We start from the raw sequence: 26,940 nt of genomic DNA, 5'->3' as shown, positions 1-26,940 counted from the left end.
GCACCGCTGGCCGGCAAACAGCGCAGACCTGAGGGCGCTTAGTCATTAAAACCCATGAACAACAGGGGAGAAAAAAGGAGAACATTTGTTCACTGAATCAGCCTCTATAAATAGCTTTAATTGAAAAGGGATTTTAATGGCGGTTCTCCGCTGGGCTGATAATAAGAGCGCGGAGAAATTGCGAGCGCGACTGCGCCCGCTCAAAGCACCTCAGCAGACTTTGAACTGACAACCAGAGGCGCATTTTGTAGGTTTTCTTACCAAGCAATTAGGCGCTGCCGATGTAGGGTCAGCTCTGTTGTACGAGATTCTGGTGTGCATGTGGCCACATGGGTGCACCCGCACACCTCCTAAGCGTACCACTGGACACTTCTGAATAAACATACTCCCATTTGCATATGCACACTGCTCTGAAAGAGGATTTGCTTTAAGATGACTCAATCACAGGCACTTGTACACCCATGTAGGGAGAAGTGAGAAGCCCCATAGGATGCTGCTAATGAGCTGTAGATCCAGCAGCTGCTAATGAATCGCTACCTGAATTCATGCCTTTACTATGAACAGTGCCTACAGAGATAATGGAAGATGCTGTCTTATGTTCTTTTAAGCTGCTGATTGGGCAGGTGCTGTGCAGACCATTTAGGGCTGGTTTTCCAGAAAAAAGAAAACTTGCATAGCAAATCTTTACAAAAACCTCTGTTCATTATAACAATACACAATACCAAAGTTTTACTAACTGACAGTGTACATACACCACTGTCCCATAACATAAAAAACACCTGCCTAACATTATGTAGGTCCCACTTGTGTTGCCAAAACAGCTCTGGTGGCATTCATATGGACGAGGTATAGACTCCAAAAGACCACTTTTTCAGCAATTTGTGCTACAGTAGCTCTTCTGTGGAATCAGGCCAAACCAGCTAGCCATTGCTTCCTACGCCCATCAGATAAAACTTGGGCATGACCCTGTCACCGGGATATGCTGCTGCACACAACACCTTTTCATTCCTTTTTGCACCTGAATGAATTTGCTTGGAATAAAAGTTCACTAGAGCAAACATGAACCAGTGACCTGCCCTTTTTAGCTGTAGCAAACTGGAACACTATTGAGGCAACCAGCTATAATACGCATAACAGAGTTAAGGATAAGTGAGACAAAAACAGGAGGGAAACAAACAGATAAAGAGACTGTGCAAGAGGAGGCCAAATAACTGGCTTCCTTGGAGTTCTTTTTTTGGGGTTATTTTTTCTTAAAGTCACATGTTTGTAGAACGTGTAAAACTAACACGCCTCACAGAGGAAGCAGAGCAAAGACTTCTAACACCACTGGCCCTCTCGAGAGTCCAACACTTAGTGACTGATGGAGCTCTACCTCTACACATCTAACCACACAAAAGAGCAAACAGCAAAGATCATGTTCAAACCACAGCCAACAGAACAGCAGCAACAATTGAAAAGCTAAAGGAATCACATCCAAAGTGATGGAGCTTTTATTGCAAGGTGAGCAGCCGTTTTCAGCCCGTTTCCACTCTAACCTACCCAGGAATTCATCAGCTCTTGCAACGAGTGCTCAAAGTGTCAAAGTGAAACAGTGTACAGAACACTACAAAGTACAAAGTCTGCCTGGGAAGATTCTTGTAGTATCCAACAGCGTCCTAGATTGATATCTGCAAATGACCGTTTGAGCTGAAAGAACATTCAGCGATAGGTATTGGCCCCAAAAACACAAATCGATCCATCTCTAGTACATAACAATATGACATACATAACTAATATATAACTGACATAAAAAGTGATATTATGAGCTCTTATCACCAACCCATGGTATTAAAACTTATTTACATGCAAATGCCACATATTGAAGTTACTCTAGGCTTTTCATTAACTCCCTTGATGCAGTGCCATTCTCACCAAGAAACAACCCAGCACAGGGTGGGACTATACATTAACCTATATGGTTCACACCCTGTAAATACCCTTTAACTAATACCGACTGTGACAGAGACAATAAAACATGTCAGTCACCTTTGGAGTGTCCTGGAAAAGAACCATATGGTGCAATGTAGTACACCATTTGGACAAAAGTATTGGGACACCTGTTCATTCACAAGCAGGGCTAATAAAAAGAGTTTATCCGGTCCTGGTTTTGTTGGGTAACTTTCTTTACTGTCCAGGGGAAACATTTGCACTAGATTTTGGAGCACTGCTGTAAGGATTTGATTGTCTTCAATCAGTCAGAGCATTAGAGAGGTAAGTAGGATGATAACCATACTACGTCATCCCTAACTCATCCCAAAAGTACTGAATGTTTATCCCAGAGAACACAGTTCCACTGCTCCACAGGGGGGCTTTATACCCTCTTGCCCATGCCTGGCATTAGGCATGGTGCCAATAGGTTTATGTTTATCTGCTGCAGATAGTCCTATTATACTGGAAATGCTTCTCTATGGGGACTTTCTGTGTGTATGTATGTGCATTTACGCATTTGTGTCATCAGTGTGTGCAACTTAAGGTACCTAAATGCATTCATTAGAAGGAGTGTCCACTAACACTGGGACATATAGTGAAGTTTATGCAGATTTCAAAATGAGACAACACTAAGAAGAGCGAGGCAGAAAAAGCATACTTAGTCTTAGAATGAAAACTTAAATCACCACGTCTATGTTACAGGGTGCATTACAGACTTCCCCTATTAAAACTGCGGATGAGAATGCATGCATTCACAAAGAGCCCACACAGTGAGCTGAACTTGACTAGCGCAACGCTATGGGGCTATCCGGACCAACAGAGACACATTGTTTTCATCAACCTACTCTCGAAGGTTGGTTACACATTTCTGCAGTGTTGTAGTCAGCCGGCACATTGACGACCTTTCAGAGGCCCCCTTGGCAACATGTGCACAGAGGAATACTGTTCCACTGGCAAAAGAGGATGGAAAGTACTCTGAGAGGATTTATACGAGATGAGTGTGGATCCATGACTCTGCTTTCTTATGTTCTTGTTTGTGAAGTGAGGGACTAACACAAAGGAAGTGAGTGATTCTGAAACGGAGATGAAAAAAAATTACTGGAATGCCATTAAACTAATTAAGTTTTTAAGTACTGTAGTGTGCTCTGCAATATAATCATGCACACACAAACACTAAACACTCCCACACATATACAGGCACACACACACAGACACACACACACACCAGCCTGTGACTCACTACCTTTCCATTCATGTAAATAAGTAGCCGCTAATGTCTTGCCCAGGACCTTATCTTATGCTCATAATAACCAGTGACCTGACCAAAAATGCACATTTCCATCCATGCACTGAGATGAACTAAGATACATGAGATGGCTTTAAGCTTTAAGATTTGCTGTTTGTGTATCTTTTTTTTATTTGCGTCTAAAAGCACTAACAGTGTGTGTGTGTTGTAAGTAGCTCTAGAAGACCAATGTGAGTGAAGCAGCAATGTTAATTATGTGGGGGTGTAGCCATGTCTCACCGCTGCTGTGTCCTGCTGCAGGGCCTGGGAGGCGAAACGAGCCACGTGGTTGATTATGGGGGCGAAGTTGGTGGGGCCGTAAAAGCGGATATGAGGCAAGCAGGTTGAGTATGCTTGAACGATGCCCTCAACACCTGCATACAACACACAAAAGCAGCTGTTAGCAACCCTTACAGCTCCTGATTCCAAACAGTAATTTCAGGGATTCTCTATTTGTCATGTCTGCATTTAAAGTAATGGTTTGGTTGGAAAAATCCAATCAGCCATAAAAAACAGACAGAGGTACAAATAAAATTCAGGCTTAATGACAGCTGTTTGTGACTGTTTACAGATACCAGTATAGCAGTGCTAGAAACCACAATAGCAAAACTGTTTCAGTGAATTTCAGTGTTCAATTGCTGGTGCCAAAAGGGCTGGATTGATTATTTCTTGAACTGCTGATCTCAGGGCGTTTTTAGCACAACAGTCTATAGAGCTCATTTAGAGAAGTGCAATAAAGACCAAAAACATCCTGTGAGCGGCAGTTCTGCAAATGGAAACGGCTGACAGAGAATGGCCAGACTGGTTGGAGCTGACAAAACGGCAGCAACTCTGTATTGTAACTCAAATGTAGTGAGCAGAAAAGCTTCTCACAACACATCAAATCTTGAGGAGGATGGGCTACAACAGCGAAACACCACGTCAGGTTCCACTTCTGTCAGCCAAGAATAGAAAGCTGAGGCTGCAGTGGACACAGGCACAGTAACTGAACAGTAGAATACTAGAAAAATACAGCCTGCTGTGATGTATCTCATCTGAGGCACACAGATGGCAAGGTCAGAATTTGTCAGTAACAGCCTGAATCTACGGACAAACCTGCCTTGTGTCAACAGTCCAGGCTACTTCCACATGCTGATCACAAAGCAAAAGTCATCTTAGACTGGTTTCATGAACATGACATGAGTTCAGTGTTCTTGAGTGTTCCTAGTCACCAAATCTAATCCAATCCAATAGAATATTGATGGCATTTGGTAGAATAGGAACAGCAATTCCTCTGGGAAGCACATGACGCAATTCATGCAATCCAAGCTGAGAGCAAAAGGAGGCTCTAACCAGTATTAGTATAGGTATAAATCAAACTTTAAAACACCTTACAATCTGCATTTATGAACAAAATCTGGTGCATTTTATGAATCTTAGAATTTTAAGTTTAAGTTGTATTTCTGTTGTCTTAAACATATGTGTGTAGAGGATGGTGTCCTCACCTGCACAGAACGGATTGGTAGGGTCAAAGTTTATGGCAAATTCATGGGACACCTGTTGTATTAGAAGACAGTGTAAACAATATGAGAATGTATAAAAAGATAACTCAGATCTTAACAGTTTATTAACAATCGTTTATTCGCATTTGTAACAATATATAATGCCTGGTATAAGCCTGTATGATTGCTTATAAGTAGCTTAGAGTATTATGACTTTGTGATTTCTGTTAAAAACTTGCAATTACGAATGTTGTAATGCATCATGTAAAACGTGAAGTTTTGGATGCCAGGTTGATGATATGTAATCCCAATATCTTTATCACATATGGTCTCTGCTTTGCTCCTGCTCCACATTCTTCCTGGATGGCTGCTGACACTGTTTTCCTTAAGGATGAACCAATTCTGTTATTCTCTGGTCTACAAATCCCAAAGTCTTCTCTTTAAAGGGCACTACACACCCCTCCTGTTTCCTCGCCTTTCCTCCCTCTCTCACTTGTCCTATTCATCAGTCCAATGCCATGGCAACCCAGATGGGATGACAGTTGCATAATCACTGAGATATGCATGTATTATATGTTTTCTTCATCTCTCCATTTCTGCCTTTTCTACCTTCCACAGTGTCTTTCGCTGTTTTTGTTTAGCTTTCCTCATTTCCATTCAGCTTCCAAGTTGAATTACTTACACGCTTACACCTAAAACTGCAAATTCTCTCACACACAAACAAACTCACCCACATACACACACTTTCTCACCTTCCAGTCAGGTGGGAGTTGAGCCCCAAATCCAAGTGCAGGAAACATTTTGTCTCTGCGAACGGAGAGCACAAAAGAAAACCACAACTTATCAGATCATTAAAATATTGTGGCCCACAATATACTGCATATATATGCGCAATACTGTGCACCTTAGCCCATTATTCAAAAGCACAGCAATAAGAGCTTGTTGCTTGTAGAAACTCCACACTCCATTAGAACAGATGCAGGTAAACAAATACAGTAAAAAATAACAAGAATGTGTCATTATAAAGGAAGTAGTTGAGATCTTGTGAGCTAGTTTGAAGAGCAAAGCTTGGAGAGCAAATACTCCCATAAAGGGAACTTTGGAGGTGTTTTAAAGAACACAGTGATATAAAACCATGATTTTCTGTATGAATGGTATTTCTAATATTAATGTTCTGAGCAAACAAACTCTTATTGTCCATAAAAGTAGCTTTTTACTTTAATTTTCACAGGTGTCTTAGACTTCGGCAGAGTACTGTATTTATACTATCAGTGTCAAGCTTCGTAACTTTCAGCGGAAGTCAATGTAAACATATTTTATTCCAAGTTCTTTTGCAGCATTTGTATTGGTCCATTCACAAAATTTTGACACAATGTACTGAAAGAAACTGAAAGATTCATGTGTCAAAAAGTCAAAAACGTCAACAATGTTGATGTAAGGTTTTTGCGAGACAGCAACAATATACACAACAATTTCTCACAGTAGTTACAGAATAATTCATAGCAGCCAGTAAATAATAAGCCTTAAGATATAAAAACTGAATAATAAGCCCCAGATTTAAAGACAGAAGGAGTATTATATAAATAAACAAAGGAACTGCAGCATGTTTGTAGTGGTAGTATAATGCGGACGCTTACGAATCATAGTCTTGTATGATTTGTCCCACAGCCCAGATGGCAGAAAGATACTCGTTGCTGCCCAGCGGGTTGATGTAGTGTAGAGAGGACGGCTCCCTAGGGTTGCCATTGGAGGCTGTGAAGTCAATGCCAACCTGGTGGGATGCATGCACACACACACACGCACATATAAATAATAGGTTGTATTTATGTATTTAGATCTCAGAGGAATGGTAATCTAGGAACACTGCTGATTTTCATGAATACTATTGTTTTACAATGATGGAATTTTTAACAATGCATTCACACACATTTGGGATTTGAGCTTCACTTAGCGCTACTACTCAGAGCGGTTTGTTAAACACAGTGTTCCAATGGCGGAGGCTATTCTTCTCAATACACCATTGTATCTCATAGCAGGAAGCATATTCTGCCTGTTCTGCTCATTACATGGCAGATATTCACTGAACAAGTTGGAAATCTTTCATGGATTAGCTCTCTGCCTGTCATGTGTCACTTTTGAGAAAAATAGGTGGGTAACACAGGGCTGTATGTTTAGGTCTGGCATCAAGGTGGGGCATGGGTGGCCATAGCCCCCTCTTTAAACGTCCATGCTTGTTTAAGCTTTTACAAAAGCTGTTTCAGACATTAGTTTTCTGTGAGCGCTCAGACTCTGGTCTTTGTTTATGAACATACATAAATCATTTCCAAAACCCAGCTTAGTATTTTGTCCTCCAATCACTAGCAATTAGCATTAGCATTAGCTATTTCAAGCTAACAATCTTCAAACATGAATCGTGCATCATCAGAGGTAAGGTTCAAAGTTTGTCTATGAGAAAGAGACTGTACTCTAAACTGTACTCTAGACTGTACTCTTCCCTGTCTCAAAACATTTGTCAGGATGATTGTCTAATGAGACACTTTGTTAAAGCAACATTATGTTGCAATTTTACAATTTTATGGAAACGCTACTCCAGGATTAACATATTGCTAACTGCACTATGTAACTTTGGCAGAGCAGACAGGACACAGCTTGTGTGAACTGCGAAACACTGCATATCCTCGAATCATTTGTGTAAAATCCTGTAATCTTACTCTACCACCTCAGATCACATGCTTCTTTCAATGACACTCCTCATCTGCAATGGGGGATCCAGAAGCAAAAAAAACAATAATGCTGCTTTATTTTTTTCAGTGATACTGAAAATGACCACCAACCTCTTAGAACTCCCTGGACAGGTCATATTGATGTATTAGCACCCAGAAAACTGTTCTGCAGTCATTTTAGCACGACGGCCTCACCATTCTTTGGTGCTACAGCAACAATACTGTGCAGAACACAGATACAAGGTTTACAGCTCTAACTACTATCGCAACTATGAGCCAGCAGCACTGTGCTACTCAGCCAGCAATCACGGCTGACTAGGCTGGATTAGAACACAAACACACACAGCTGTTGACACACGGCAATGCTGTGTGAGTCTCCTTCGGTTCGAGGTGGATCAAACGCTCGCTGCCAGAGGCAGTGCTGCTTTTGTTTGGGGAGGTTTAGAAGTCAGAGCTGCTCAAGCTGAGCTCTGACAGCTCTATCCTCAGGCACTCGCAAACCCACAGCCCCGCTGCCTTCCTACAACAAAGGTGTTTACCAACCCACCATGACTCCACTGCTAACCCGGCCTGTCACAATCCCCACTACACACACCTACTTACTATACCACCATCCAGCCTGAGGATGTAGAGAGAGTGGACGAATGAGTGAGAGAGATAGTTAGATAGTATGGAAAGAGAAACAGAAAGAGAATGGAGAAAATAAAATAGTGTGAGAGAGAGAGAGTGAGAGAAAGGACAGAGAGAATATAAAAAGAGAAAAATAAAAAAGTGAGAAAGAGAGCGAGTTTAAATGAGTGTAAATGGGAAAGAGTAAGAGAGAGGGAGAGAAAGGGCAAACAGAAAGAAATGGAAAAAGAGGGCTTGAGAGACAGATGCGTGAGAATGGGAGGAGAAGAAGAGAGGATGTGTAAGGAAGAGAGTGAGTAAGAGTGAGAGAGAGATATGCAGACAGAGAGAGAGAGAGAGAGAGAAGGATATTGGGTATGACAGAATGAGGGTACCATTTCATGTGGCTGGCCTCACACAGCCTAGACTGGCCTGTGGGTGACCAGGCCTTGGCCGGACCCTTCCTGCCACCCTTTTGTGAATTATGACTGAAAATCAGTCATACACTACAACACATGTTAGATGACAACAAATCACAGTGCAGCAGGATAGTGCTACACTCACCATACACAAATACAAATATATCTAATTGATTCCTAATTGATTCCTAATTAAAATGTGCTGAAGGGTCTTGTTTCAGCGACACCTGCCGAAGGGGTGTGGTATACACATAGTGAAGCAAGTGAACAGTCAGTTCTTGAAAGTAGAGACAAGAAGAATGGGCAAGCATAAGGATCTGAGCCATTTCAACAAGGGGCAAATTGTGATGGCTAGACGACTGGGTCAGAACATCTTAAAAATTTCCAGTATGCAGTGGGTCAATACCTACAAAAAGTGCTCCAGGAAAGTACAACCTGGTGAACCAGCGACAGGGTCATGGGCGCCCAGGGCTCATTGAAGCGGTCCATGGAGGCCCCACCTCGCAACTTATAGGACTAAGTATTTGCATCGACCATCTTGGCGCCAGATACCACAGGACACCTTCTGAGGTCTTGTGGAGTAGGCCTGTCACAATAATTATTTTTGTGGACAATACATCGTGCCAGAAATAATTGCAAAAAATTATATTATTGTCATTTTATGGCAATTTCATGCCACTGATATAAAGATGAAAGAAAAACCCACAATGGTCTATGAAAATGAACAAATGAATTTCCAACACTGATTTTAAACCAGCTTTAACAGAATTATTTTAAAAAGTAAACTCATTAAACAGGCCTGGACAAACATGATGGTACCCATGAAAATAATGTGACCAAAGGGACATGTTCAAGGTCAAGGTCAAGGTGTGTCCACTAATTAGCATCACAGGTGTCTACAATCTTGTAATCAGCAAATGGGCCTATATATAGGGCTACAAGTAGTCACTGTGCTGTTTGGTGACATGGTGTGTACCACACTCAACATGGACCAGACGAAGCGAAGGAGGTTAGAAAGAAAAGTATAGACAAGCATGTTAAAGGTAAAGGTTATAAGACCATCTACAAGCAGCTTGATGTTCCTGTGACTACAGTTGCACATATTATTCAGAAATTTAGGATCCATGGGACTGTAGCCAACCTCCCTAGCAGGAGGACAACTGATGACAAATCAAAGAGATGGATAAAACGAATGGTAACAAAAGAGCCCAGAAAAACTTCTAAAGAGATCAAAGGTGAACCCAAAGTGGTTTGAGCCAAAGTGGACTTTATAGGAGACGACCAAGGAGGATACCATTGTTGGAAACAAATCATAAAAAAGCCAGACTGGGATTTGCTTCTGGGAGAATGTCCTATAGACAGATGAGACAAAAATTGAACTTTTTGCCACACAGCTCTATGTTCACAGACAGGAAAATTAAGCATATCTAAAAGAGAACACTGTTCCTACTGTGAAACATGGAGGAGGCTCTGTTATGTTCTGGGGCTGCTTTGCTGCATCTGGCACAGGGTGTCTTGAATCTGTGCAGGGTACAATGAAATCTCTAGACTATCAAGGGATTCTAGAGAGAAATGTGCTGCCCAGTGCCAGAAAGCTTGGTCGCAGTTGCAGGTCATGGGTCTCACAACAGGATAATGACCCAAAAAACTAAAAACACCCAAGAATGGCTAAGAGGAAAACATTGGACTATTCTAAAGTGGCCTTCTATGAGCCCTGACCTAAATCCTATTGAGCATCTTTGGAAGGAGCTGAAACATGCCGTCAGGAAAAGACACCCTTCAAACCTGAGAGAACTGGAGCAGTTTGCTGATGAGGAGTGGGCCAAAATACCTGCTGAGAGGTGCAAAAGTCTCATTGACAGTTACAGGAATCGTTTAATTGCAGTGATTGCCTCAAAAGGTTTGTTGTGCAACAAAATATTAAGTTATGGGGACCATAATTGCTGTCCTTGCCTGTTTCATGAGTTTATTTTTAAAAATAATTCTGAAGCATGGTTGAAAAGCAATGTCTAAATTTTCATAGCATTTTTATTTATTATTACTATTGTCAGATTCAAGTTATTTCTGTGACCATTGTGGGTTTTTCTTTCATTAACCTAGGGGTACCGACAAGTTTTTCCACATGTGTACAAAAATAATGCAATTATACCATTTAAAAGAGCAGTTAAATAAATAATAGTTTGGGAGAAGTACAGTTGTTCCTTCTGAAATCAAGGGTATTAAAAATTTTGTTTATCCTGCTTTTGATGTACTAACTGTCTCTGCTATCCAGGGAAGGCTTTAGTGACAAGAGCATTTGTGAGATCAAGATGTTGGATGATTAACACCCCACCTGACTTCACTCTCAACTCTCCAACTCAACCCAAAAGTATTGGATGGAGCACCATCTTTCCAGAGAACACAGTTCTACTGCTCCCTGCAGCCCATGCCTGGCATTAGGCATAGTGCCAATAGGTTAATGTTTATCTGCTCCGAAGTCCTATTCTATTGGCAATACTTCTCTACAGACATGCATGTGTATGCATTTGAACAAGTGGCTAAATGCATTTATTAGAAGCGGCGTCCATGTAGATGGACTAAAAAAAAAACTAGAGTAACATGTCTTCATGTGGCACAGTCCACGCTGTGAGTATGAAGGTGCCCACAATAGATGTCGCTGCCTGCTCATAGACTCAAGCCCTGCTTCTGAAGAAGAACAGAATAGCACGACTGGCTAAAATATTGGTGATGTTCGTACTTATAAAAGTCAACCCACAAGTAAACAAAATGGGCAACATCACAGTCAGCAAGAACAGATTAAGGTCATATCCATTTATTGTATAATAATTCATCAATGTAATTGTCATGACAGGCCTATTGTAGAGTCCATGCTTTGGTGGAATGAAGGAAATCTACACAATATTAGGCAGATTCTCAATCCTATTTATTGTGTTTTTCCTAATCTAACAGACACATCTCAGCAAGAGGCTTTTCATTAGCTGATTAGCCAGACTGTGTGTGCAGGTCAAAACTGGGCACAGGAATTCTGCTTTTGTTTGGCACAGCCCACAGGAACAAAACAGGTTATGCTTTGTTCCCATAATATCAGGTAAACAGGAACCTGTATTGTGTTTAACAGCAATCAGCGTTTTAGAATAGAGCAGATACTTCATGCAATTTAATCTACTTCTCGATACTTCCCCTGCGTTGTCCTGCCTCATCACCTATTCTGCTTTAAATGTCGACACTCTTACAAATCTTTGATCTACAGAAGAACCACTTTTGGTGCGAGTGTGAAGAACCTTTACATTGATCAGATGAAACGTTCTTTAAGCCTTTACAAGCTTCTTCACACTCACACAACTCTTACACGTGTGGTTCTTTTGTGGAATAGACATTTCTAGCACCTTTATCTTCAAGAGGGTTTGCAAGCCTCTTCGCTTACCCTCACACTTTCTAGCGCTGTTGGCTAACAACTGGTTAGCTCACTCATGTATCGTTATAGCAGGCAGAATATATCTGCGCCACAGGAGCCCAAATTGCCCAACAACCTTCTTTTTATCCAGCATAAAACTGACTGAACGTCATGGCACTAAAGAAGATGAATTCGCTGCAAGTACTTCTTGCTTTACTCCTCTTCTCCCTCTCTCTCTTTCTGACAAAGAAGCAGATTAGGCGAGCTGTGGAGAAGGGATTTGAGGACTGAGTTTCACACATGTGAATATCTATCCCTGACTTATTAAAGGCGGGAAATAAATCCATGAGGCAGAAGCGGCTGCTGGAGTAATCATGGATTTAGGTTACACATTTATTTTTTCTTATTCTACTCCTTTTTTTTCATACACCCTTCCTCACAGCATTCCCACTTCAAGCCTGGGATCCACACACAGATTTTTGAGCTGCGGACACAAGTGTGAGTATCCTACCAAGCCAAGGCGGCTGGTAATCTCCCGAAAATAAAATAACAACGGGTCTATGGAATATGTGCGTCTTAGGAGATGACACGCGATGAAGGTGCCTCAAAACCTCTTTCCTCCGAGCCTCCAGCAGATCATCTCTCTCGCCGTCTCTCGCAGCCCTCCATGTGCGGGAACACTGTCACTATAGCAACCCGTGCTCTTCACTCATTTTCAGTGTCATTTCTTCCCAGTGACTGAGTTACATAAAAGACCATGTACTAATAGAAGCCTGAGTAGGTCACCCCTTCCCTGTGAAACTTTAAGCACACACTTGCATTCAAAAAGCATGTGTTCCACAACAGCAGCACGCAAAACATCCCTGGAACACAACGTTCCAGCTCCACTGGAGGTAAACATCCTCTTAATGATAACAACGTCAAATGACATCAGAGTAACACAGTGATGTCTTGCTTATAATGACCACTAACCAGCCAGGTGTGCTATTAGGTTCGCAATGACGATGCAGGGTGGTGCGCTTAGGTTTGCGCCAATACATCGTTATCAGTTGACCAAGAGTTAACACCTCTTCCACATTATAATTTAAGGGCTTAAATCAAGGAGAACTGAATTTCTGCATTTGGTTTAATAATCAGGTTTAATACACTATATGTCCAGATGTTTGTGGACACCCCTTCTATTGAATACATTCAGCTACTGCTGATACATGTGTGCTAATGCACATAGACAAAGCTTGTCTAGTCCCTGTAGAGAAGTATTCACAACAGAATAGGAGCCAAAAGACATAAACCTATTGGCACCAGGCTTGGGTTTAAGAGGTATGAAGATCCCCAGCACTGAGCTGTGGAATCGTGTTCTCTGGAATGATGGATTTTGGGTGTTGGGGATTAGGTGGGGTGGTCTTGTCAATGATCAAATCCTCAATGCAATGGTCCAAAATCAAGCAGAAAGCCTTCTTCCCTGGACAGTAGAAACAGTTACTCAAACAAAAGCAGGATGAACTCTTTTTGAAATACCATTGATTTCAGAAGGAATAATGAATGTGCAGTTGTCCCAATACTTTTTTTAATATAGTGTATAGCAAGTAAGCTTTGTTAAAATTTATATTCACTGACATCCACTTACCAATGAGGTGCAATACAGCACAACCAATCAGAGGTAATTAACATATATTTGCATTAAAGGTATAGTTACCAAAAGGCCTGTTTATTTTTAAGGGATTGGAAGCTTGGAAAATGGGAATGTAAAATAAATTAGGACTTTTTTGTTTTTGTTACAGAAACCCACACAAACATCTAAAGGAAAATAAACCATAAGAAAACATGAGACCTTTAAGAAACAATATATGAGACCTTTTACAAGAAACTTAATTTACACACAAAAAATTAAAACGAAGATCTCACTATATACTCACGGTAAACATTAGCTGACAGCCTCCCAGGATGTAGTCCAGAAACGAGTAATTCCTCGTGATCTGGGGAGCATCAGAACAGCGCATGGTGGGTCTGCCACACACTCCACGGAAATGAGCATCTTTTTGTTCAGTTTTTATTTACAGAATAACACCCAACAAACAGAGTGGGCTTTATGGTAACCCTGTGTGCGCATGTTCATGTGTGTGTATGTGATGCAAGCTGAACTGGTGACAACAGAAAATGATTAAGTCATTTCCCCACTTTTCTGGCTGGCCATACAAGCAGAGGCGATTACGCTCACGGTTGACAGCTCAGAAGTGACAGGTGTTTTGTGCTGATATTAATATGTGTTTTTTAATTGGGGATTTAGAACCATTACATTAATCTCTGCCTACAGCAAAGCCACAATTACAGCCAGCGTCATGAAAAATTCAAATAAGTAAGCAGCCTCAGTATGAGCTGTATGGAAAACACTTTCATGCGTACATATAATATCAAAGCTGCTTCGTATTGTCCTCATTTTTGCTGGTTAATTCTAACTGATTCATTAGAGGGTAAAGTGTGTGTGGGGTGGTGGGGGGAAGGGGTGAATGACACTTGTGTTTCTTTACCTTGCATGACTTCAGGATGATGATGCCAGAGTTCTTGTAGTTCTTTTTCTTCTTTTGTTTTTTAGGATTAATGCATTCAAACTCCACCTGCAACATGTGACACAACAAAACATCAGCGGGTGCTCTTAACATTGGCATAGGTAACCCCAGTCTGACTGGAGTTATCCATTAAGCATTACCAACCACTATACCCTACAGAAAACCTTTAATGTTTTAATTTGAACACAGTAGCTTTCTTTTATTTTCAAACAGTATCTATAAATGAAGATGATGTACATACGTCACATTTGCTAAAACAATGAAAAATAATTTATTTTACAAAACATCTTGGAAAATATGCCAATTCCTAATGAGGTAAAAGTTAGGACAGCCTATGACCTAACAGCTGGTATTTCCCCCTTTGGCTGAAATAACGAATTAGATGTTTTCTTTAACCATCTACCAGTCTCTGACATGAACTAGGAGTTCAAAAGTTTTTCTCTTATCTCTATTCAGAATTCTTTCAGCTGTGTGATATTTGGGGTGTTGCTTGCATACACAGCCCATTTTTGGGTCATTGTCATGTTGCATGGTCCACCTACCAAACTCATATGCATCTACAACCTTCTTTCTGGAAGCCTCAGAGTTCTCTTTGGATCTCACCATTGATGGCACCATTCACAAAAACAAAAAATTTCAAACCAAACAAAATGCCTGAGGTTTAAATAAGACAGGCTCCTCCAAAATTCTCCTGATTCATTCAAGCAGTATTACACCCCTGTTAAAACCCCACACAGTCAGAAAAACCTCATGCTAAACAGTCTTTTGGGCACATCTGTGTAAGTGAGGGAGTAGCATCTGAGAGCATTCTTGACTGTAAACCTCTCATACAAACATGTCCTGTGTTCAGAAACGACAGCCCCCAGGCTTTTCTGTAAGTGAGATATGGGCTTACGGGATATGGGATGAACTGAGAGGGTAAAATGGAAATGACAGAAAAGACTAGCTCCATTTTAGAAATGACACGAAATCAACAGGCTGTAATGGCGGAGAACTGCTTAAACAGACTGCTGCAGATGCCTGAAAACAGTCAGCTCTGAGGCGTGCTGAGGTACTGCGATCCACCTACTGCTGTTTTCCATAAGAATGCGGACACATTTGCAACAGGCAGCACATGCCTGCTCTGGTAAACAGGGTAGCATTTGAAGAAGAGCAATTTGCATGGCAAAAGAGGTTGTTACCGTATCTCCCTCTCTTTTTCTAATTCCTGCTCTCATTAGTTTCAGTCTCTCAGACAAACTCTGTTTCTATCGCATTTTCCACTGTTGACTGTCTGAGCACATCTCTGTCTTTTGCTAATTCTCTCTCTCTCTCTCTCTCTCTCTCTCTCTTTCAGCGTCATTATGTCAGATAATGAAGCGCATACAACATTCCCACAGAATGCAGGAGGATGAGTGCCACAAACCTATGAGGAATGAGTTCTCCTTACAAATGTCTCTAGAATGAGGGAGCTGAATTGCTGGTGAAAGCTTTATGGATAAGACCCATGATAAGATCTTTGTTAAGGCTCATGATAAGATCAGAGGTATGGATTACAACTCAGCTCACCTCTACAGAGTTCTGTGCTTCACTCATTTTGGTGACTGTGGTCAGAAACTCCCCGATGAAGTCATGGCCGCCATCATTGTCATAGTCGTAGCACAGCACCTGAGAAAATAAAGACTTCTTTAAGGCTGAGGCGATCCATGGGAATGCAGTGGCGGTTAAAATCACAAAAAGGCAGAGTAGTTTGATAGATTGGCTGACCTGATTGGTTACCCTGTATGTTTTTAACAAACTGATTATTAAGAATTAAACATCACTATTTCCATGGAACAAAAGCATATCTATTTCTATTTTCTCCAACCAAATGGGTGTAGTTCTCTGTAGTCCTTGAGAAGGCCCTTGAACCTTTTTGCTCCAGAGGTGCTGTAGCATGGCTTACCCTGTGCTCTGACCCTGGGTTTCTAAGCTAGAATATGTAAAGAGAGGAATTTCACTTTACAAGAATAATGACAATAAAGTGTGTAAGTGGGTTTTAAGAGAAAATGCCATGTTAAAAAGTTGGCGCATCTAGTGCATTTTAGTCACTGCAGTGTGAAACCAACTGAACCAAATGGAAAATATAATAGGCTCAAACCCTTTCTGTGGAACCAGCCCAATATCTGTTTTTCAGTCTAGTCCAGTCCTGTTTTTCAGTTTTTTGGACAATATATTGTAAATATTATTGTCATTTTAAGCCCATTATAATGATTATATAATAGCATAATAATGTTATTGCACCCCTTTAAAGCAAAATAAACTTTTAATTAATAATAGTTTGGGAGATATGGACAAAAGTTTTGGGACACCTAAAATCAAAAAAAAAAAAAAAGGATTTGTTAAGAGTAACTGTCTCTACTGTTCAGGAAAGGCTTTCTACTAGATTCTGGAGCACTGCTGTTAGGATAGCAATAACTTGACAAAACTTGAAAAGAAAATTAGTGGTATCACCCACCCCTAGAAGTGTGATGTGCTCAGAGACACTTTTGAGCGTGTTTGAAATTCTCAGCAATTGTGTAGTGTGAGTACATGAACAACAAGTAGTAAGGACAGTGATGAGCGACAGTCAATAGGAGCGTGAGAGGAAACTCTCAGGGAGCAAGGCGCGAGCAGGTGCTGCGAACATTGACTCAGAGAATGCTCAACCATTCACTCTCACTACAGTTAGGAGCAGCCTTGCAGGCAATACTTTCAGAGCCAGTGATGGCCGACCCAGGAAATAGATTAGAATAATCATAGGATTTTTTTGTTTTTGTTTAAGCAAGAGCACAGTTTATTTTTGTGATCAGGTGTGCTTTGTACAGATGCATCTGATAAAAGATGCCTGTTGCAGTGCAAGCAGTAAGACCTACCTTAATGTTCCTGTCCACATCGCCATTACAGAGAGAGATCAGCGGCACTGTGAAGGGCTTCCATACTGGATCCAGAGTGTTCTTTATTACCTGTCTCACAGAATAGGACAGTATGATCAAGGTGATCAAAAAACATTTCCATTAACAACTTCTCTGAAAGATAAAACTGCACTGAATTGGCAGTTAATTAGATCTAGTAGCATGCTGCACTTCCTTTGGCCTTGAATGAATGACAGGGCAGTGTATTGGCAAGAACCTGGTAATACATTTCACAATAAAGGGGTTACAATTCCAATATATGGTGATATACTGTGACACTGTAAGTAAATATATTACTTTTACTTTTAATGCATTCAGAACAGTAGAATCTGTACACAGTCGGGGCGCTATTTTAGTGATCTTACACAAACCGTCAACCGTGCACAGCACAGCTTGATTTAGGCCGTGTCAGTGCGTCTTTGCTATAGTTCTGTCATAGTGACAGGAAAAGTGCGCCTTCCGTGGCTCGAAACATGCATGAAAACAATCAGCATGTCACTTGCCCTTCCCTTTAAGAACCAGGTGAGGTCTGACTTTAGCGGATTGCTATTTTAATGGCGCAGCTACCTGGAGGCGTCCAACACTTCTCAGCAGAGGAAACTGACCTGCTCATTCATGCTGGAAAGGTCAGCGAGCATGGCTTTTACCGAAACAGCAAGAATATGTTCCTGATGTAAAAGTTTGCATAGCTGCCAAATGGCATGCACTATGGGTTTGTGCACTGCTGCAGGGCCATGTGTGCGTAACAAGCAGGGGTGTACGCACGTTGGGCTGCATGCAACTGTGTTGACAATTCACTGCCAAGATAGCAATGAACGTCTGAGTGTTGACGTCTGCCTAGGTTGGTTTCAAGACCACCACGCCCCATTGACATAGATAAATTCGCAAGCACCGCTGCTATTTAAACGTGGGCATGAAAATAGACTGTTGGCAGGGTGTAAGATAGCAATGAGCCTTGCGACCCGCCTTGCGCAAGGTGTAAGATAGGGCCATCGGGGTTTAAACATAACACAAACTGAACCACTGTCTGCCACCAATCTTTGCATGAAAACTATAAACTAAATAATTATGAAAAATCAATACTGTTTTAGAGAATACAATACAGTACAGATTGCACTACTTCGACACATCAATATTTTCTTACTCCCCTACTAAATGAATTCACCTGGCCATGGATTCTACATGACAGTGGATGGTTGAAACGTTGCAAGAATGGTCTTGACCAAATGGAAATGGCTGCACTTCCCAGTTAATGCAAACTGGACTGCTACAGATTAGCCAGGGCCGAGAAAGTTACTAGTGACACTACTTGCAACTGCTTTGCATTTAAGTGTGAATAAACTGTTGCCATGAAAATGTGGGTAACAATGCTACGCTGATGCACATAGATACCGCTGTGCTATTTAGATGTTCTTTAACTGTATCACAGGCCCTAATGTGTGCAATGTTCACATGATCATGGTGACACACTGCCACCATAGGCTTTGTTGACAGCAAAAACAGTTTTTGAACGGATTCTAGTTGATTCTAATAGAACAAGTAGAAGCACTCTTTGGTCAATTAAACATAACAATACATTTGTCTGGAATATTTAATCATAAATAAAAAAAGTCCCATATTTGCTCGGAGCTCCTGATTTTAATTCTTCTTTTTAATCATAACAGAGTAAAACTAATTTTGCTCTCCATATTTTGTTTTTTATCTAATTTGCTGAACAGCACCCACAGCTATTGTAAACATACTCAAATTCTGCATTAATAATAAAATCCTTCTCCAGACGGTCAAGTTTATCTGAGTTCACCTCTAAAGCATGAGGGTCTGCAGTAGGTAACCAAGCCACAGCAGAAGAGGCTTATATTATCTCTGAAGAAAAAAAGGTGCTTCACATGGTTGTTTGACCAATGGCATAGACGAAGAACACTAGGGGGTCTGAGAAGCCAGATTACTTTAATTAAAAAGAAAATTTAGATGTAGGTTCCCAGGGGCTTTAAAGATTTGAATGGTTCTTTGAGTGATTCCACAGAAGAACCAAATTGGCAATGAACATTAAATCAAGTGTTCCTTTGACCTTTAAAAGGTTCTTCAAATTCACAAATCTGTATTACAAATCTGTATTACACATTTTTTATGGAACCAAAAGTGGAACTTTCTATAGTGTATGGTGGTATGTCTGACCTCTGTTCTGTGAACCAGCATCCATTTCCCGTCCTCTCCTTGTTTATGGAACTCTAAGTAAGGGTCCGATTTGCCAAAGAAATCCTGAAAGCCAGAGTACAAATACATTTTAAAAAGAGTAGACATTTGACTCAGACCTTTGAGGATGTGATGGAGAGTACTGGATATTTGAACTTGTGGTTGAACATGGTGCTTTTTCTTACTTACTTTTTTATCCAGCTTTCTTCCCCACATGGACAGGGTGATTATTCTGTTGTCTGATAACTCCTGGGCTGTTATCTACAAAACAAAATGACACATCTCGGTGAACCAGAAATACACCAATGCTATTATCACCAGTCTGGACTTCAAAAAAATATCTTACTGTAATGGCTCCCTTCCCCGCTGGCTTGCCATTGGCCAAGGTTAGAGGCCGATGAAGCTTTTTATTGGACACAATCTGTGTGGTAAAAGAAATTCAGTTAAATCATCTCAGAAGCAGACAGAGACTCTGGCTAAAGTGGCCTTTAATCAAAGGTCACTGCACAGGCTGCAGTTAGAAAAGCACTTTAGCACTGAGAAGTAAAAAAGGCCTGGCTCATTAGCTAATGCTACTTTATGGAAATGGTGTCTGTGAAATATATGTGTGATGGCACAAGGAAGAGCCTGCGGCGGTTCTAGAGTGGCTTGACAGATTTAGACCCACGCCAGAGTTTCCAGTGAATAGAGCTGCTCAATAGGGTCATGCAATGCAATGTGCAATAAGGTTGTTCAATGTTGCATTGATATGAGAAGCTGAGCTGCAAATACAAAGTTACGAATCATTTAGACTGTCCTGGCACCGAAGTGGTGGAACGAACTTCCCCTGGGTGTTTGAATTGCAAAAGTCACTTGCTGTCTTTAAATGCAGACTGAAGACCCATCTCTTTCAAGAGTACTTGGGCGAAGTTTAGTGCTGAGTGCTCCTTAGTGATTTTTGTATTTAGTAGCATCTAAGCTTAGAGGTATCTTTTGGATACTAGCTGATTAAAACTAGCTATGGATATTTCCTGAGTAAACAGTGAAGCACTTTTATAAGTTGGTCTGGATAAGAGCAACTGCCTTAAATGTAAATGTAAATGTAGACATCAGAGTGCAGGCATCAAACTGTGGTTGAAAGCTCACAGTTTAATGAATGTGATTCTCATTTATTAGCGCGACTATACGACCTGACAGTATCAGCAAGAACAGTCCATCCACAAATAAACAGTTTAGTGGTGTAAAACCACAGGTGCTGCTCTCTACAGAGAGGTGGAAAAACGTGATATGGTCAGATGAGTCATCCTTCACCACATTCTCCACAAGTGGGCGAGTGCATGTATGGATTAGACCAAGAGGACGCTACAGGCCTGAATGCTTGACATCTACAGTGGGGGGAAATGGTATCTAGTTATGCTTTAGGGGGTGGCTTTACCGGTCACTGCAAATCAATACATACTGGAAAGTTTTCTGACTGACTGACCATTTTATCTCAATTTGAGCATCCTGTTTCTGTTTACTGGCCGTTTGTCATGGCGAATAAAGCACATTGTTTCTGTGACAGGTTTGCTTTCAATGGTTTGTGACTCACAAGTCAAAAACGTGGAGTGTATGCTGCTTGTGCCATACTAATACATGCAGCAAGTAATCATCTTATCCCCTTCTTTCTAATCAGGGTTGATAGTGGTTTCAGAGACTACCTGAAATCATTGGGTGCAAAGCAGGAATGCCTCCTAGACAGGGCGCCAGTCCATTGCAGGGCACACCCACTCACACCTAAGGGGCAATTAAGCATAGCCAACTGACCTACCATGTGTTTTTGGGAGGTGGGAGGGAATCCATGTGGACACAGGGAGAACACAACTACTTGCAGACAGTAGCCGGAGCATTTATTATTTGAAAATGTCTCTGACTGAATGTGCAATAGATATAGCCCCTGATCTGAGAAGTCTTCAAACACCACTCTTGAAAACACACCTGCACCCGTGCACAACTGTTAATGTAAAGTAATTTAATCACTTCTGTTAGTGTATCCTTTTACAATATTGTTGAGACTTGTCATCCTACCATGATGCTATACAATTATTTGTGAAACCCTAACTGACAACAAAAATTCAGCTGGCTTATTTATTCTCATCAAACAGCTATAAACCATGTTTATAAATACGAGTGAGTGGCATAATCATCAGGCAGAAAAACAACATTCATATAGTTTAGTAGTTCAACTGCAGCTCTATATGCTAAAGCAAATGGTTTCTCATTTTTCTAGTTTGAAGTTTAGATTTTTTTAGACCATAATTCTCAATACCATTTTTAATTAGAGTCTGTGTTGCCAAAGCTCACCCACCAAGCTGGGAGGGGAAAGTCTAGCATGTATGTCTTTCAAATCATGTGAAGATGTACCCAATCTTTCTGATGTGCAACTTCACAGTGCAACATAATTGGACAGCTGAGCAAAGGGGTGAAAGGAAGGGCCTTCCTACCCACCTAAAGAGAGGGAGGTCGATCATAGTCTCTAGGAACATGTTCCATGCGGAACATTTCCTGTAATGAGAGCGTGTCTGACACGGAAAATCCCTGGCTGTACGCGACATGTGCAAAAGGGCAACTCCAGATAATGTCCGGACCTGATTCTCCAGACATTTTCTGGAGTTTATATGTCAAAGCAGCTTAAGTTTAAAATAACTTTAGTACAATTTTAGGCAACTCAGAGTGTAAGAGGGGAAACAATTGTGTGCTCTGTATGTTTTAGTTTGTTTAAATTCTAGATGTATCAAATATGATAGAAATTAAAAGTCATATATGCAAAGTGCTACTCATTTTTTGGGATAATTGGTCAGGAGGTTAAATAAACACCCAGCTGACAGAACTTTGTATACGACTAGATGTGCAACATATAGCAGGTGGTGGATGCAAGAGATGTAAAAGGGTGATGCAGTACCACTCCCAGCGTGCAGACGAACTCTCCCAGGAAGTCATGCTCATACAGCTGGCTGCTGCACTTGTCCTCGTCAAACATGGCAAACTTGAGCTTCTGGACCTCCTCGAAGTGGTAGTCCACCTGGAACTTGTCTCCAAATACCGGGTTCAAATTATTCACTGCCGTTTCTGTTCGCCCCAGCTGCAGCCACGACATGCAAAGAGACAGAAACGGAATTACTCAGTATCCTGGAAGCGATTCTATCACCTGGGTGAAGCAATTTTCAATTTTTGTAAATGAGAAGTAATCAATATGTCAGTGCTTAGAATGATCTTTATTCATCTGAGCCTGATTTTTCTCATGTCTCTGTGTTAGCAGCTAAGCATGCCTCCACAGAAAAGCAGCAGACGGGTCAAGATGATTTCTGTCCATCTGAAGGAAGTAGAAATTTAACAGGACATGGTCTAAGGCCATCAGGTAGAGAGAAGGACAGAGAGGGAGAGACAGTTGGACAAACAGAAAGATGGAGTTGGGAAAGGAGAGACAAGAGAGTGAGACAGAAGTAGAGAGAAAGACAGACAGATAGAGTGAGGAGAGACAAGAAAGAGACAAGGACAGAGAGAAAGATGGAGAGAGGAGAGGGAAGAAGAGAGTGGTGGAGTGAAAGAGAGAGAGAGAGAGACATGGACAGAGAGAAAGATGGAGAGAGGAGAGGAAAGAAGAGAGTGATGGAGTGAGGAGAGACAAGAGAGAGAGACAAGGACAGAGAGAAAGATGGAGAGAGGAGAGGGAAGAATAGAGTGATGGAGTGAAAGAGAGAGAGAGAGAGACATGGACAGAGAGAAAGATGGAGTAAGGAGAGACAGGTGAACAAGTGAGAGAGAAAGAGAGAGATGGGTGGAGAGAGAGAATGAGATGGGAAGACAGGGAAAGAGAGAGAGAGAAATTGTGAGAGAGAGAAAGAGAGCGAGAGAAAGGGGGTGAGAGCACAGAGAGGGGGAGGAAAGAGTGAGAAGAGAGTCAGAGTTCAGCTGCTACTCATTGATTAAATGCTTGCCAACAGCCCAAGGCAACGCAGCGCATTATCTTTTTTTTAGGTAATCAAAATTAACATGAAGATACACAAACATGCTCTCTCTCACTCTCCCTCTCTCTCTCTCACACACACCATGCATATTTACATACACCCAAGCAGACCCCTAGATGAAACTGAACAAACGCTTTGAGAAGTAAAGCTACATGGACGGTCCACAGAACTACATAACAAAGTGCATGCTCCCTTTTAGGAGCGAGAGAGAAACTGAGAGAGCAAGAGAGAGTTGAATGATGTCAGTGCCCCGCTTTCTACTGAGAACCACCAAGCCATTTTCAGAGTCTAGAATAGAATCACTGCTCCAGCATTATAAAGGAGCACACAGGCACACATGTTTACAGAGATGTCCAAATGTTTGTGGACACCCTTTCTAATGAATGTATTCAGCTACCTTAAGCTGCACCCATTGCTGACATAGATTTGCAAATGCACACAACACACAGCTTTTCTAGTCCCTGTAGAAATGTGCTGCCAATAAAATATGACTCTCTGGAGTAGATAAACTTGAACCTTTTGGCACCATGCCTAATGCCAGGTGTGGGCTAGAGGGGTAGACATTCCCCCAGCATTGAGCAGTTACTCCAACAAAAGCAGGATAAACTTCTTTTTAATGAATGAGCAATGAATGAAAAAGTTCTCCTCCATGTTGCTTCCATATCGCAGACAGGACGTGGCAGAGTCACATGACTGCACACACGGTAGCATGTTTTTAAGGGGAAAGTACATGAATACATAAGGGAAGTATTAACAGAACAACATGAGCAAGATTATGCCATATTATTAAAGGTTCTGAATGTCAGTTTTTTTTTATTGCCCAGCCCAACCCCCTATCACATAAAGCCACCAGTGCTGTGAGGCTGAGGGCTAGCATTTGTCGTCTCCCAGTCACATAAAGCCAGCCAACCACATCTTTTCAAACTGCTGCTAATGCAATGTAATTAAACTGCTGAACATGCTCAGAGGAGAACACCAGCTGCCAAAACTGCTACATCAGCTAACAAATGCCTGCACTGAGAAGCATTGCGCTGAGTGAGGGTGGGAGAGTGAGGGTCATCCTCAATCCAACCAGAAAGAGCAAGGCCAATTGGGGACTCTAGGCCAGCAACCTCAAGATGATCTCAGGAAAGCTCATTCTCGAAGTCATCACTTAATGTAATGACTGCTGATGTTCCTGAATATCATGTTAATGTTCATCATGTTCATGTTACTGGTAATCATGTGTCATAACTGACGAGGCACTGCTGAAAATAGGGTAGCACTTTGGAACAAAACCTCCATAAGGGTAAGGAAAAAAGTATTTTAACTTCCCATATAAACCACTGTAAATACATTGTATTCCAAGTCATTTTGGATGATTATGATGAGTTTTTAAATTACGTCAAAAATGAAAAAACACAATACTTCCATAGTGACAATGTATTTTTGACATCTCTTTGTTATTTTGACTAAAATGTAACTGCATTAATGTTCAGCAATTGTAGATATTTTTACATAGCCCCTTTACATAGTAAAATAGATAGAAACAGTTCAAAAAGATTTGAAAGGTTTGCTGGCTCTAAGGAAGGGCATTTAGGCACTGTTAACATCTTGTGACATAGGAGTCCAAATAAGAAATGACTATACGGGTGAGAAACTGAACTCAGTGTGGCTCAGTGGACTAAGGCTCTGCCATTATGACCTGAGGTTCGAATACTGTTTAAATCCCTGCCTGCCATCAGCAGTGCCCGAGAGAGCACAAATGGCCTTGCTCTCTTTGAGTGGGTAAGATGGCCCTCTTTCTCCTCACATCATTTCAGTAGGAGGCTGCCTGGCACAGGTGCCTGCTTACAGATGCATCAAAGCTGGAACCTGGCACTTTCCCCCAAGCATGTTAATTGCCCGTTGATGCTGCATCGACAGTAGTTCGTAAAGAAGCAGTGGCTGGTTGCGCATGTGTCGGAGGAGGCATGTGTCAGTCCTCACTCTCCCAATGTCGGAAGCATCATGTGATAGGGGGTGAGTAGAGGATTGGGTAGTTGGCTATTTAAAATTGGGGAGGACAATTGGGTAAAAAATAAAAAACCCAACTTCCCATGTGAGAACAACAGTATCACAAAAAGAACAAATAACGAATAAAAGACAAATAAACCACAAAGCATTTTAAGTAAATCCACCCCAGTGCTTTATATGACTTATGACTGTGTTGGTATTATCACATTAACATTTTCCTGGGTTAGGCCCTGGTAAGGAAGCCACATAACATGGCTCAACGTACCACTGATGGTTGGTTTCTGCATTGCCTACAACTGCCCATGTAGACAACTGGGTTTTTATTTCAGATGTTTAAGGTCCACCTGCAGTTTTGTGTTTTCACATTCAATTCAGCTCAAAAAGAACTTGATAATCATCTAATGATGTGACTTAGGTGTGGTAAATGAAGCTGGAAAAAACCTGATTAGGAACTATAAGTTCACACTTCTCCATTTCCGTCGCTCAGTGCTGTAGGACGTTGAGCAGCTGGGCTGTCTTTTTGTTCTTCTGAAGTGTCTGCCTGTCTAAAGACCTCCCTTTGCAAAGTGCTAAAGCTTCTAAGTGGTTAAACTGCTGACTTCCTGTGTCATGACTCACATGCATCTTCTGTGGAAACATGCAGTATGTGAATGCTCTTGGGCTAGACAATGAAGCTGTACATCACTGACCTCCTAACAGTTCAATTCAATTACAATACTTTAGGAAACGATTCAGTGAAACATGGCATTTCGAATGTCACTATGCTTTATGTTTCGATTGGGTACAATTCAGAATTACTTTTAAAAACAAAGTACTGATAAATAAAAGGGAACTGGGGATGCATGAGATCATATCGATGAAGAAATGAAGAAATTCTCTTTAAAAAATGATCAGACAGAAGTTTAAATTTGACTGATATTTTAAACTATTTAATGATGTACGCATTGCACTCCAGAGGAACAGACTTTCTGGTGATTTTGTGATACCAACCCCCAGCAGTTTTTCTCCAAAGATACCTTCTCTACTTAGACCTATTTACTCTTCTCCTAAGGACTTTTCAAAAATGCATTAGGTGTGTTTAGATGTATCTCTAAAAACACGCTGTTTTGTAGGTCATATTTGTGCAGGTGCTGCTGCACAGTAGAACAGTGCACAACCACAACCTTTCTAAAGGTCTTTTGCAAGTCTTCCAGACCTCAACATGCCCTCCACAGTGCTATTTCTTGATTACAGTACAAACTGAGGAAACAGCTACCTGAACACACTTTGCTATCTTCTTAGAGCCTTCTCCTGCTTTGTGAACATTAATTATTTCAAAAAGCTAAACAGTTGTTTAGAAAAGCTCTTGGCTGTGACCAGGTTTAAGGAGTCAAAGAATTTATAAATCTTTGAAATTTGCACGCACCAC

The 26,940-nt window shown here is 41.2% G+C and overlaps 1 protein-coding gene across 1 annotated transcript in view; it reads right to left on the bottom strand.

Annotated features, from left to right (window-relative positions):
- Positions 1-26,940, bottom strand: part of cpne2 (copine II) — a 47,913-nt gene that overhangs the window by 8,258 nt on the left and 12,715 nt on the right. Inside the window, exons 3-14 of the mRNA XM_072695706.1 lie at positions 22,472-22,651; positions 19,898-19,972; positions 19,741-19,812; positions 19,534-19,617; positions 17,320-17,409; positions 15,995-16,093; positions 14,408-14,494; positions 13,796-13,855; positions 6,372-6,505; positions 5,487-5,541; positions 4,738-4,789; positions 3,494-3,627 (exon numbers count right to left, since the gene is read on the bottom strand). Coding sequence (XP_072551807.1) covers positions 3,494-3,627; positions 4,738-4,789; positions 5,487-5,541; positions 6,372-6,505; positions 13,796-13,855; positions 14,408-14,494; positions 15,995-16,093; positions 17,320-17,409; positions 19,534-19,617; positions 19,741-19,812; positions 19,898-19,972; positions 22,472-22,651 — 1,122 coding nt within the window. The remainder of the gene's footprint in view (positions 1-3,493; positions 3,628-4,737; positions 4,790-5,486; positions 5,542-6,371; positions 6,506-13,795; positions 13,856-14,407; positions 14,495-15,994; positions 16,094-17,319; positions 17,410-19,533; positions 19,618-19,740; positions 19,813-19,897; positions 19,973-22,471; positions 22,652-26,940) is intronic.

This window comes from Salminus brasiliensis, chromosome 13 (assembly GCF_030463535.1).
Source record: "Salminus brasiliensis chromosome 13, fSalBra1.hap2, whole genome shotgun sequence".
Classification (NCBI taxonomy): Eukaryota; Metazoa; Chordata; class Actinopteri; order Characiformes; family Bryconidae; genus Salminus; species Salminus brasiliensis.
This window is presented reverse-complemented; position numbering and strand designations above follow the sequence as displayed.